The following is a 14793-nucleotide window of genomic DNA, read 5'->3' as shown; positions in this document are numbered from 1 at the left end:
AAACCACTACACTAGTGGGTCCTTTGAGGTAGATGGTAGTTATTATTGGGATTTTGTACCTCCAGATTGGTTGTTTAATACCTTAGTTGGAGATGCTAATGTTTGTGTTCGCCTTTAATAAAAGTATTTGATTCTTAGGGGAAAAAAAAAAAAAAAAACTCAGAACCTTTCCTGGAAAAGCAATTGCTCCAAACCACTACACTAGTGGGTCCTTTACCCCACCTATATCTGAAGAATGACGTTTGGTGAAATCTTCAAAACTTCTTAAAATATTCTTAGAAAACTCCCCCTTCACATTTCTTTTATAAAAATATTGTCCCTCCTTCATTTATTTCTTTTAATTTTTTTTATTAGGTTTATTTTCTTTCTCGATTTAACAAAATTATAAGAATTAGAAAAAGAAACAAAACACATATATAAAACTCACACCACTTGTATATATATATATATATATATATATATATATATATTAAAAATCAATTGAGTTAAAATTATTTCTTGGATCTTCCAAGTTCTTTCGACTGCCGACCAAAACATTGCCTTTTTTTTTTCACCAAAAAAAAACATTGCTTTTTTAAAGTTGGATATCATGTAGTCTAAATATGGTTTCATTACATCCACCAAACCTGATTCTAAAAAGTGATAAAGATGGAGCAACAACAACTTATTATTATTATGTCATCCTTTTCTTTTTATTTTCTAAATATACTGGGATATATCATAGAATTGAGAATGAATATCACAACATGTTACGCTTGACCCTATTAAAAAAAAAAAAAAAAAGAATTAGAACATGTGACCACATGTGACCATGTTATGATGCATGTGCGGACGTGTAATATCCAGATATAGATGTATACAATAATAATAATAAATACTTTTGTGGATTTAAATCAGATATAATTGCACGTCTTTTGTGTTCTGTCATAAATCATAAATACCACAGCAGTGCAATATATAATTCGACGAGTTATTTACACTAACATTCTCTAAGGTTTTTAGCTTTTTAATAAAACCCCCTGAGGTTTTGGAAATTACACGAACACTATTTAAGGTTTTAAATTGTTTTCATAAAACCCATTTTTATTGATTTTCCATCTAAAGATTGATGATTTTATATATACAGAATTATCCAAAATACAAAGTTAACCTTTGAAATTAGATTGCACATACATTCATTGAGGTTGCTTTTGTCATTTGCACATATTTTTTTAAATAAAATTATCAAATTTTGAAGGAACAATCATTGAAAATGAATTTTGTGAAAACAATTTAAAACCTCTGGAATGTTTGTATAATTTATGAAACCTCAAGAAATTTTGTTAAAAAGTCAAAAATGTGAAGGGAATGTGTTAATGCAAATAACTCATAATTTGACCGACAATCTAGATAATATCAAATCATGTACTATTTCTCTCTGTTTCAGGTTTCAGCCCTGCCATATATATCATCCATTGCTGTTTGGACAGCTAGGTTGGTTCGTACTGTATTAAAGTACCCTACTCAAACATGTAAAATGTGAAGGAACAAAAATCACAAATTCCAATATGTAAATATTTAATATGCTTCAACAATTTAATATTTAATATTAAAGTACCCTACTAAACGACAATTTAATATGCTTCATCAATTAGCGATCATAAATACTTATGTAAATATTTCCGTATCCATGTTTGATATATTTAAATCAAGAAAAATGCTAGCCAGAATTGCCTACCAACAGTCAACACTGATTCTCTATTTTAAAGTCTAGGCTTTTCTTCTTGTTGAAAAGTATGGGAAACATTTATATCACGGCCAATAAAATATCATGTATGTGCCACGTTGACACGTTGTTGTTATAACATTTAATCTGGTAGTTAAATAAATAAAATAAAGAATAAAGTCTACAGTGGATCTCATCCAGATTGCATTTTCTCAAAGTTCGTTAGACTTAGGTTACTGGTCGTTATGGGTTGCCTTGCTTTAGCCGCAGCACTGAATTGAATTCCCCTCTCTCTCTCTCTCTCTCTCTCTCATCCAAATTCCAATCCAAATAAATATTTAAAGCAGTGGCACCCCCTCAAGTCTTTGTTTGAAAGTAGACAGATGTCATTTCCATGGTGGCCTGGGCTTAGATCATTACATATTCTTCTTGGTTGATGGTCGAGCCCCAAAACGGACGGCATGGATTTCTCTTTTTTCTTTTGTTATAATTTCTTCACCAACATCAGATCGTGGTCAGGTCCACCTACAACACCCCACCCCACCCCATCTCACCGGCCACCCCACGCCAATTCATTCTTTTATTTATTATAAAATCAAATTCATAATTATATTGCATACTTAGTATATATATACGTTTATGTTTATTTCGTTGCCATGTCATTGTCAAACAAATACTGCGTAAAATTCATTGTATTGACCTTCTTTTCTTTGTTTGGAAAATGCATTGTATTTATATATACACGTGTATGTGTACATACAAATTACAATGCATAAATACACTGCTTTACATTCACGTTATTTTATTCAATAGCTATGAATTATACAAAATATTCAAAAATACTTGAAATGAAAATGCACTAAAATTCTGAACCAATCCGACTAACATCCCATTAAATTTCTTTTTCAATGCATTCAAAACTTCATTTATTCATAACAAGTATCTTATTACGATGTCATGCACAAATATAAAAACTACTTAGAAATACAAAATATTAAATAAAATTAAAAATTAAAAATAGCATGAGCGGATCCAAAGTCTATCCAGTAGTGCAGCCTCCACATTCCATATCTGTTGGGCCCGCCTCTCCTATATAATGCAGCCCCCTCTCCCGCAAACATTTGCCACTCAAACTCATCTCTCTCTTCTTTCTCTCTCTGGAATTAGAGATGGCCGAGGTTCAGACTCAGACCACCAAGTCCAAGGTCAAAGAAGATCAACAAGAAGCTCCACTCTACGGAGACATCCTAGAATCCATCCTCTCTCACGTCCCTCTCCTCCACCTCGTCCCCGCCTGCCACGTGTCGAAGTCCTGGAGCCACGCCGTCTCTTCCTCCCTCCGCCACTTCCACAGAAACATCAAGCCCTGGCTCATTGTCCTCACTCAGACCACCAGGTACCCCTACGTCACCTCCGCACGCGCCTACGACCCCGCCTCGCACGTGTGGATCGACATTCATCCGCAGCCGTCCGATATCCCGTCCATCCCCATCCTCCGATCCTCGCACTCCACGCTAATATACATGCTCTCCCCCTCCAAGTTTGCTTTCTCAACCGACCCCCTCCACCACACGTGGCACAACGCGGCCGCCCCGCTAGTCTGGCGAACCGACCCGATTGTTGCGCTGGTGGGCCACCGGATCATCGTCGCTGGCGGCACGTGCGATTACGAGGACGACCCCCTCGCGGTGGAAATGTACGACGTGACGACCCGCACGTGGGACACGTGCAACTCCATGCCCGCTATTCTCAAAGACTCCGCGGCCTCCACGTGGCTCTCGGTCGCCGTCGACGACAGCAAAATGTACGTGACGGAGAAAATCTCCGGCGTAACCTACTCGTTTGATCCGAATCCCAAGGCATGGTTTGGACCGTACGATCTGCGCCCCGACGGAAGCGTATTTAGCTCGGTGATCGGATTCGGAAACGGCCGTTTGATTTTGGTGGGCGCGGTGGGAAATGCGGAGAATTTGATGGGCGTGAAAGTGTGGGAAGTGAAGGGAGCGTCGCTTGAGCGCAAGGAGATGATCGGGGAGATGCCAGCGGAGATGGCGGAGAAGCTGAAGGGGGAGAGCGGTTGGGTGACGTCGATCGGGATGAGTTGCATGGGAAATTCGGTGTGCTTGCATAACCCGGCGGAACCGGCGGAGATGATCCTCTGCGAGCTCGAGGGCGTAGGGTGCAGGTGGAGGAGCGTACATAACGACGTCGTGAACGACGGGAGCCGAATGCAGAGGTTGGTGGTGACGTGTTCGAATGTGGGTTTGCCGGATTTGCTTAAAGCCGTACAAGTTGGAGCACTGAGAATCGTGTGAAAAGTGGCGGCATCACTCATCTTTGTCTAATTGGTGGAGAAATGAATCCTACTTTAATTTTATTTTATGAAAATTTGTCCCCATTAAACTATGTATTGTCGCAAAATTAATCCTACTTTAATAATGTACCGTTTAATTTCCGCAATGGTAATCATTGGATTATTAATACCGGCTGATCAACTCTCCTAATATCGTTGTCCACCGTTTTTATTAACAATATAACTAAATTTTGTAATATAATGTATATATTATTACGGAACTAACTTGTATGTTAACGAGTTGTATACATTTATGTGTCTCGTAATGTGATTATTCACTTACTGAATTTTAGTCGTGTACCTTTCAACTTTCAATACTTTCCATTGCTAGTCTTAACCTCAAGAATCGAAGATTTGAACATTGAACATTGCGGTTGTGTGGTCGAAAAACAAAACCAGTCATATATGATCAAAATTAGACAGAAAAATCAACACCTATATATTTACGAAAATTCATAACCAATGATTGAAAATTATCGACTTGTAGTTTTCAATTGGACCAATGCCAATGAGTTTCTTGATATTTTATTGTGTGCTTCAAATCGAACCATGAGTAGTTGTCACGACAGATGGGCCTAAATAAGATTTTTATATATAATTATATATAACGTTATTCTTTGATGTAACCCTTGTCTGGCCCCAATTATCATGATGTTATAAACGATGCACCCAGGGCAAGCAAATTTAAGCCCATCACCTTCACATATCTTCTTCCTTTCGACTTCAAACCTATATGTATTATCCTCTCTTTTTTTTTATATTATATATTATTATGTTTAGCTGTGTAATTTTATTTCATTCGGACATCGAACTTTCGAATTCTTCCAACATTCTTCTAACATTGAGAAGAAAAGTACTATTAGATTAAGCGATTGTTAAGTAAGTCATTGTCCTTGTTTGGTTCAGGCCGCTAATCATTTTTTAAAGATTACTCTATTGTCTCTGCCTCTCACAATTGGGTTTCGAATAATTATGCAATCCTCTATATAATTTAACGGTGTTTCTGTTTTACAAAGCATCTGCTCCAACCCAAAAAAAAACAACAACAAAAGTTGAGTTTGATTGAGGAAGCCCACTTCACAACCAAAACGTTACTTTCAATATGAAGACCAGAAAGCTTCCTTGCGTGGGCTTTGTGTACTCAAGCTGATGCAATTGGGATGGTTGGGATTGACAGCGCAACCATCGTTTTTAATATTTGTTTTGGGTAAGAATACAAAATGTTACGGCTGTTGATATACCCCGCTGAAATCGCTGTCAATCTTTTTTTTTTTTTTTTGTCTGAACTATGAGGTGGTCCTGGATGGGCCCCAATTATAGATAGTACCTTTAAACCTTAACCACAATTCAGACTAATCCCCACTCACACCGGGTCGGCCCGTAAGGAATAAAGTGTTGGCCAAAGTGGTGACTCCGTATGAGAGCAGGGATCGAACCCCTAACCTCTCTTAAGGAATGAGAGTGTCGAACCACTCACACTAACCACCTTGGTTAATCGCTGTCAATCTTTTTGATCAGTGCTGCGTCACACCATCCACAGATTAGTTGGAAAAATCAAATAAAAATATGACAAATAAGAAATAAAAGAATGAAGAATGTGAGTTATTATAGGGTTCAGCCAGTGGTCCACCAAGACAGGCACATCACCTCATAGGGGACCCACTTAGCCCAACATGTAAATTATAGGCCCAAAACGAATGATTTCTCCTTCCTTTGTTTGTTTATTTTCCCAGATAGGGTTGGTAGTTGAAGACAATATTAATTCTCACTCACCCAATATTATATATATATTTTTTAAAAATAAAATAAAATAAAATAAAATCTGCTATGTGATTGTAATTTGTATTATTATGTATTATTATCATTATTGAGTGAATGTTAGGTTTGGAAAAAAGGTATTGCTACCATTACCTGCCTGCTTGGAGACTTTGACTGGAAAAAAACGGATTACCAAGCAACTAAACTTTATAACTTAAAAAATGAAGCAGAAATGATATGATCAACCACTGGGGCTAACTTCATTATTGAAAGTCGCACTTTCTAGTATTCTTTTGTGAGGTTGGTCGTAATAATTCAAAGTCTGCTTTTGTTTCTCTTTTGAAAGGGGAAAAAGTTCCAAAAAAGCATTTACCTAATCATGCTTGCTACTCTCTTGGCTCCAATTGCCCTTATCCATTTGTGTCAATCGCTTCAAATTCTATCTTCTCACCCAAAAGAAAACAACAAGCACAAAGGGTTGGCGTGAGTTGGGAACTTGGGAGAAATACCTACATATCCAATAAAATACCTCAAAGTTATTACTGAAAACAATAATAAGCAACTAAAACTATAAGTTCTAATTTTCCTTCCGTAAAAACTTATACTTCTATGCCAATCACAGTTCAACATGCATATTTTTTTATAAGTATTTTTAATTTGTTGTGTTTTGTAAATAGTGCATTTGTTTATATGTTAGACAGGGTGGAATTGGATTTGTATGGGACATTTGTTTTGAGGTAGAGTTGGTCATGGTCGTGTCGTGTGAGTATAATAAACGTCTTAATCATACTCAACCCATGTTCGACTCATTTAATAAACACGTTGTGCCCGGTTCCGGTTGTATTGTTTAACAAATTTTTAAACATGTCATATGTTTAAGAGGAGGTTGAATTCAAAATTGAGATGAGAATAAGAATGAGGTGATCGACTTAGGCTAAGGGTTTTCATTTGGATGGGTTGAAATCCACAAACCCTAGGATTTACGATGAAATAGAATAGAACATGCCTATACAATGCATGCAACATATTTATTATTATTAATGAAAATTAAAAGTTAAATAGTAAACTTCTCAAATAGGTCATTTCGCGGGTTGGCCCTAAACCCATCTATTTATTAAACATGTTATTGCAAGTTAACCCAAATTTGACCGGCAAATTTAATTGTGTGAATTTCAAGTCAAGCATCGGGTCGCGTCAAATTGCCACCGCTATTAGGTCAGCCAATGGGACTGCATAGATTTTAAATAATTTATAATTTTTTTAATTGAAAAAAACAGTCGGGGAGCTAGGAGTAGCGGGTAAAGTGAGGAGAGTTCATCTTCCCGAAAACGACCAAAATACCCTTGAATTAGTGGGAAGAAGTGTGGTCTCCGGAGCATCAATTATTATACCCAAAAGACCTTGAGAATTAACATAAATTATTATGAATGAACAAATTACAATGAGCATAATAAGCTGAATTAGCTGCATTGCATTACTAATAATGGGTTAAGGGAATATTCAGTTTTCCCAATGCGACAAAAATGCTCTTGGGCTTTGGAGTTTGGGTTGCATAAACTCATCATAGAGAACACCACCTCCCGGCATCATCTGCAATTTTTTTTTATCATTATTTAAAGACTGCTCAGGCCCTCATGCTAATAATATTCATTATTTTTATTATCATACAATTAATTAATTAATTAATTGATTAAACTAATAAAACCTTGTATTGTATTGCAGTTATATCCTTTGATTCCCAAGAATTTACCAACATAACACTCATCAGTCGTGATTTTGTTGCATACGAGGATACCAATACCTTATTATGATATCAATGTTTTTTTCAAAAAAATAATTGAATATTATGATATAGATATAAAGTAATTAATTTTATGATATTATAAATTAAAAAACAAACAAAAAGAGAGGGATAGTCTAGGAAAATTATTATCTAGATCTACCCCTAAACATCACTTCCAGGTGTGGTGGTACCAACTAACTACCACACTACAAACACACATTCTCTTCTTTTTATACTATCAAGTTGACGGAATTTATTTCTACCCGATTCAATAACGATGATATTTTGATAATTAGTATCATTTCTACTTGAATTTCATGTGATTTAGTAAACAACTTCTATAGGAATTCAGAATCTAACTCTTTTCAATCTATATGATTTAGGAAACAACTTCAATAAGAATATGGAATCTAATACTCCTCAATCCAACTCCTCCTCAATTCAATTTCTCATAATTCAATTACGAATTAGTAAACATGCCATTAGTGAAAATATTTACAACTAGGAAGATCCTACACCATTTTAATTATATATTCCATCAACTTTAAGTTTGTTTTAAAAATTCAGTTTTCTCTCATAATTTTCATTTTTATCCAATAAATACCTCACTAAATGTTTTGAAAAGTAATTAGAAAAAGGACAAGAGGGACAAATTATAACACGGGCGTAACAATTGAATTGTCCACGTGGGCGGGGCAAAGGCGGGTTTTAGAGATTCTCTCACGACACCCGATGAGGAATATAAGGAGTGTAAACATACTACAAACCGCACCTCGCGGTTCGCAAACCCACCACAACCGGCGTGTACTGAACCTCACATGCTCGCTCCTATAGGCTTTTCGCTGCCAATACTCCCACCGTCGCTATAAGATGTGACAAAATCCTTTTTACACGAACGATATTTTAGATTATTCTAATGTACGGGAATGAGTGTTCGAAATTGAATGCAAGGAGTCGGATGCGTTCTAAAAATATTCCAATACTACTGCACTAACATATTTTTATTCCTGATCTGCATATTTATTTTTAACATAAACTTCTTTTGCCAAGCAGCACAACATAAAATGTTCACCTCATGAACTTTAATCCTGCTGGAAAAGTGTCCCGAATGTGATAAAAGGTTTTTATCTTTGGTTGGATTTTTGAACATGGCTGGCTACTGCTAGGCTACAGCAACTGAGGAGTACAGAACAATGAACATGATGGCTTGAAATATCCGGCTTATTTTAGCGGGAGATGGGCCATGCCCTGCAAAAAAAAAGAAAACACTTTAACAGAAAGTGATTATTTTATGTCGTTTAAAAAAAAATTGAAAAAAAGTTCCAGGCCAAAGGCCAAGACAATCCAATCCAACCACGTGACCTGCCAAAAACTTTCCTGCAAATTTTCTCCCTTTTGCATAGACATCCCATTGTTCTCTCTGATCAATTCCACACATCCCTTCAGTCCAATCACCTAACTTTTTTTTTTATATGACCCCAAAGTTTATTCTTTTTATTTTTTTAACCTTCTGAAATAATAAAAACCCTATTTTTTTCCCTCTAAAAAAGACGCAATTTTTTCGTTACTGGGTCTGCTCTGTTCGCATCTGTATCTGTGTCCGCCTTTGGCCTTTTGCATTGGCCTTTGCGTGTTTGGTTCTTTCTGGTGTGAGTGAGTTTCACTCACCTTTTTACTATTTGAATGAACTTCGCTCCCTGAAAAAGAAGATAATGGTTTAGTGGAATCACAGGGGACGAGCTGAGCTTGGCTACAAACCAACAACATAACCCACATGGAATTTGTGGGGATCACCCAAAACATATACAGATCAAACCCACTAGTCTCAGATCTCTAGGATCTCAGCAATTCAGCCTTGATAGATGCTTGTTTCTCGAGAAAATTCTCTTCTTTTTGTTGTTTGTCTCAGCTCATACGGTGCCCATTGTACTCAGTTTGATTCAAATTCTCTGTATCCGAGCTGAGGATTCGGCAGGACAGTGATTTTAGCATCCGGGTCTTTGTTTCCTTCAATTTTCATCAACAAGTCTCTTACTTTGTTTGCAGTGAAAAGCCTAAGTGAGCAGTTCCTGTCATGTGTGATATTGGGTTTGGATTCTGATTCTGAGACTGCAACTCAGTTTGGATAAGGCAATACTTCATATGAGAATGGCTAAATGTGTTTGTTGGCTATGGTGGTTTTGAATAGAGGCTGCTCTCTGCTCTGGTTGCATAAGGAAAGTTTAATGAACAGAGAAAAAGAGTATATGGGAACAACTAGTTTCATGTCGTGGAAAGTGGGTTTACTTCTTTTGGCATTGGTAGAGGCTTCTTCTGCAACACTTTCTCCTACTGGTGTAAATTATGAAGGTTAATTTCTCCTGGAATACTGTCATTTTCTTTTTGGCTTATCTTCAAATTAAGCTTGAGAGAAGATAATGAACTGTTCATTAGAATTGCAACATAAAGATTTTATTTTTATTTTTTATTCATTAAAAAAATATGCCCAGATGAAGGAATGTTTTTTGAAACAGTAAAGTTTATCCTTCTTCATGGTTCATGCGATACATTTCTGTTTTTTTTTTTTTTTTTTTTGGGTTCGGTTCTGAGGAAATATATTTTTTCCCACTAAAATTGGTCAGTTAATGCTCTTACGTTCCGTATGAATTTCGGAACTACCCACGTTATTGCATTATCTTAATTAGGTACAGCTGAGGTTTAGAACTCCTCTATTTCTTCTGCTAGTTTTTTCTCCTTAACGAGTAAATAGAAAAGAAAAATCAGGATGAAACTAACCTATCTTCTTTTTTGGGAAATACTCACAGTTGAAGCTTTGGTGGCCATTAAAAGCGATCTAAATGACCCACATAATGTTTTGGAGAACTGGGATAGTAACTCTGTAGATCCCTGTAGCTGGAGGATGGTTACTTGTACCGCCGATGGCTATGTATCTGCTCTGTAAGTTCTTCTAGACAGATTGTGGTCAGAAAACAAAAAAGCAGAGTAGTTATTAGTATTTGTCAATTTAATGAATTCATTTCTCAGTGAATGGTTTTTTGTTTTGTTTAGGGGATTGCCTAGCCAGAGCTTGTATGGAATCTTATCTCCTGCAATTGGAAACCTCAGTAACTTGCAATCTGTGTAAGTTTACACCTCCTTTACATTGTTGTCTGAGCATCCGAATCTTTTTGGGTGCCTTTTCATTTTGTTTTTGCCTTTTACATTGTTCTTCTGAAATTTGAATGTGATTTGATCTTGCAGCGCAAAAGTGTTGAACAAATATGACTGTTTTACTTTTGCAGGTTGCTTCAAAATAATGCCATCTCAGGTCCAATTCCCGCTACAATTGGGAATTTGGAGAAGCTTCAGACACTTGATCTCTCCAATAATTCTTTCACTGGTGAGATACCAGATTCTTTGGGCAACCTGAAGAACCTGAATTATTTGTAAGTTTCCAAAATCACCATATCACTTCTTCCAAACTTTCTGAGATTGAAAACACATGCAACTCTTGCACTCGAAATTGTAGCTATTGCTTACACCTTTCCTGTTGTTATTATTTGAGCAAGACAGGCGGTTAAACAACAACAGCCTTACAGGACCCTGCCCTGAGTCTCTGTCCACGGTTGAAGGTCGCACTCTTGTGTATGTCTTTGTCCCTTGTATTATGTGTTCTACTGTTCCTTTGCTATATGGGAAAATCTATGAGCAGAGCTTTATTTTTTCAATGAACATTTGTGTAGGGACCTTTCTTTCAACAATCTGAGCGGAACCTTGCCAAAAATATCCGCGAGAACTTTCAAGTGAGCTATATTTTCTTTTGATCCAGTAATGATAAGTTCCCCATATAATTTGGTACCTTTCTTAATCTTATTTTGTTTTTCTTTTCATTTCAGAATTGTAGGAAACCCTTTGATTTGTGGTGTAAAGGCTGAGAACTGTTCTGCTGTCCTTCCAGAGCCCCTATCTCTCCCACCTGATGCTCTAAAAGGTATATATATGCAAATTGTTTTTCTATTTTCTACAGTCTTCGTCGTGACACTTTGATGACAGTCTACATTGATGAATTTTGGCTTACTTAGCTCAATCAGACTCTAGGATGAAACGCCGCCACATGACTATAGTCTTTGGTACAAGCTTTGGAGCTGCTCTTGGTGTCATAATAATTATTGGGTTACTTGTTTGGTGGCGATACAGACACAACCAGCAGATATTCTTTGATGTCAATGGTAAGTTTTCTCATATTTCTTCCTGCTTTTCTATCCTTCAATATTAGTATCTCAGATAGTTTAACAGCTTGTCAGGGGTGCTTGTGTTTTAGAAGTTATAATTCTGATTGGACCTGATCTTAGTCACTACTGTCACTTCATAGATGAAACACCACAATTAATGGTGCAAGTTTGAGTGTTTCTGTATTGATGATCCTATGAGCGCGCTCACACACACACAGATATATGGATATGTTTTAAGCATTGGTATTCTTTTTCCTGACCTATTATTATCCATGCATCCTTAATTTTCTGGGTTGTGTAGCAGATCAATATGACCCAGAAGTGTGCTTGGGGCATTTGAAGAGGTATACATTTAAGGAGCTCCGGGCAGCAACGGACCATTTCAACTCAAAGAACATTCTAGGGAGGGGTGGTTTTGGGATTGTATACAAGGGAAGCTTGAACGATGGGACTCTGGTGGCAGTTAAAAGGCTAAAGGACTACAATACTGCTGGTGGTGAAATCCAGTTTCAGACAGAAGTAGAGATGATTAGTTTGGCTGTACATCGAAATCTTCTGAGGCTTTGCGGGTTTTGCTCAACTGAGAATGAAAGACTTCTTGTTTACCCTTTTATGCCTAATGGAAGTGTAGCCTCTCGATTAAGAGGTTAGCCTTTTGTTTTACATAATTTCACACCTTAAAATTGGCTACTCATTGTTTGGCAACATCTGACTTAGGATCCAAATTTGTTACACCATTCTATCCTGCACAACAGCACTCTCCATCAAAGCCATAGATGTCACATTACCACCTTTACTGCTGCATTAATTTTATTTGCTGTTACAATCCCCCTCTAGCCAGGACACCAAAAATGTTGCCTAGCATCCAATAATCTCCTCTTGCCCAGCACCCAGTACCATGCACTTTGACCCAAAAAAAATTATTCATCCAAATATTTGTGATTATGATTCAACTAAAAATAAATCCGTTTATAACTATTCCCACACTTCACTGACCGCAACCATATGTTGTCCTTGTTATCCGTAAGCTGAAGTATTATTGTAGCTAAATTGGCAATAGTAGAGCTCTGAGTTATTCAACAGTCCATTCCTATGAAATAGATGCTCTAACCCTGACTGTTACCAATGCCTGGTAACTTGAGAGGATCTGGCATCTGCCTACGAGTTAATTATTATTATTATTATTTTCATTCTGGGCTTTTGTATCAGATCATATACACGGCCGACCAGCTCTAGACTGGGCAAGGAGAAAGAGAATAGCCTTAGGGACGGCCAGGGGGTTGGTTTATTTGCATGAGCAGTGTGACCCCAGAATTATCCATCGTGATGTTAAAGCAGCCAACATTTTGCTAGATGAAGACTTCGAGGCAGTCGTTGGAGATTTTGGGTTGGCCAAGCTTTTGGATCACAGAGAATCTCATGTGACCACAGCTGTGCGCGGCACTGTTGGCCACATTGCTCCAGAGTATTTGTCAACAGGTCAGTCATCAGACAAGACAGATGTGTTTGGGTTTGGGATCTTGCTCCTGGAGCTAATCACAGGTCAAAAGGCTTTGGACTTTGGACGAGTTGCAAACCAGAAGGGTGTAATGCTTGATTGGGTACACTCTCCCTCTCCCTCTCTCTCTCTCTCTCTCTCTCTCTCTCTCTCTCTCTCTCTCTCTCTCACACACACACACACACACACACACACACACACACACACACACACATGCAAGCGCACATTTAAGCATGTACCTAATTGCATTTATGAACTGATTATGATCTCAATGTAAGATAAAAAAGTTGAAAACGCCTAAATTGAATTATGCAAGCAAATGGGAATTTTGCCAGCAGAGTGGCCGGGAACCTTTTAACCACCAATTAAACACATGGTTGCTGGCATTCTGTTCCTGTTTCTTGTCCCAATGGTACATACATGAAATATGAATACCATTCCTAGTAGTATTTTTAACTACTGGTGGATTTGTGAGATAATATCTTGGTACTACAAATCAAAAAAGTTCTTCAACATACATGGTTGTGTAATACATTGCAGGTGAAGAAGCTCCATCAGGAGGGAAAGGTGAATCTCATGGTGGATAAGGATCTAAAGGGAAATTTCGACAGGGTTGAGTTGGAAGAAATGGTTCAGGTTGCCCTTTTATGTACTCAATTTAATCCTTTGCACCGACCAAAAATGTCTGAAGTATTAAAGATGTTGGAAGGTGATGGTTTAGCCGAGAAATGGGAGGCCTCACAGAAGGTTGAGACACCAAGGTTCCGGTCATGTGAACATCCGCGGCAAAGATATTCAGATTTTATAGAAGAATCTTCACTTGTGTTAGAAGCTATGGAGCTTTCTGGCCCTAGGTGACAACTATTTTTCTTTTTAGCTATATACCTCCCTCTTATTAAGTTGCTTAAGTTTGAAATCAGAAATCTGTGATTGTTGATAGCTGTTGAATGCATGTATTCATCTGTAAAAAAGAAAAAGAGAAAGGAAAGTCATGTACAAGTTGCTTCTTTTTCTCTGTGGGAAAATCAATTGAGTTGATTGAGCTTCTTTCAGAGAAAGTTTTGGACTTGTGTTAGAAATTTGTATGTAGTTGCTTTGTATCTAATCTCTAGTTGGTTCTAGTTCATGAATGGATTATGTGTTGGTCCTCCATAACCATACCTTGACAGTGTTAAAAGAAGGATTTCGTTCAGGCTTTTTCAGCGGAGCAAAGGTCTGTTTTGCCTTTTTTGCTAAGCAAAGGTCTTGTTGCAGACGACCACGACTAGATTATTTTAACATCTGAGATTCATAGAACAGAAAACCATGGCAGGCTTTTTAGTGCCTTTGTTTTTGGGTGTTGGGTCCAGTGCAGGAATGAAATCCAGGCTTCCAAATCTAATATGCATAAGAATGACCGAAGGGATAATTGTGCCATGGCCTAACCCACCCATATTTTTGAGGCCCAAGATGAACCCTAATCATATTTCCATAGGCGATCAGCAT

The 14793-nt window shown here is 37.4% G+C and overlaps 2 protein-coding genes across 3 annotated transcripts; both read left to right on the top strand.

Annotated features, from left to right (window-relative positions):
* Nucleotides 1-2814: 2814 nt before the first annotated feature.
* On the top strand, nt 2815-4194 carry LOC110753184 (Kelch repeat-containing F-box family protein). Its single transcript, XM_021954017.2, has one exon. The coding sequence runs from the start codon at nt 2875-2877 to the stop codon at nt 4018-4020; it is 1146 nt and encodes a 381-aa protein (XP_021809709.1). The 5' UTR covers nt 2815-2874; the 3' UTR covers nt 4021-4194.
* Nucleotides 4195-8982: 4788 nt separating this feature from the next.
* Nucleotides 8983-14466, top strand: NIK3 (NSP-interacting kinase 3). Of its 2 annotated transcripts, none has more exons than XM_021954083.2 (11): nt 8983-9948; nt 10404-10536; nt 10648-10719; nt 10881-11024; nt 11152-11223; nt 11322-11381; nt 11475-11569; nt 11661-11807; nt 12112-12456; nt 13020-13411; nt 13849-14466. In XM_021954083.2, exons 1-11 carry the CDS (start codon nt 9756-9758, stop codon nt 14164-14166), a joined length of 1971 nt encoding a protein of 656 aa, XP_021809775.2. In that variant the 5' UTR covers nt 8983-9755; the 3' UTR covers nt 14167-14466. The 2 variants fall into 2 exon arrangements, with proteins under 2 accessions (XP_021809775.2, XP_021809776.2); XM_021954084.2 differs by having other exon boundaries at nt 8985-9948; nt 12115-12456.
* The last annotated feature ends 327 nt before the right edge of the window (nt 14467-14793 follow it).

The sequence above is a fragment of the Prunus avium genome, chromosome 1 (genome assembly GCF_965620075.1).
Source record: "Prunus avium chromosome 1, drPruAviu1.hap1.1, whole genome shotgun sequence".
NCBI lineage: Eukaryota > Viridiplantae > Streptophyta > Magnoliopsida > Rosales > Rosaceae > Prunus > Prunus avium.
Note: the sequence above shows the minus strand (reverse complement) of the source record. Positions and strands in the feature narration are given on the sequence as shown.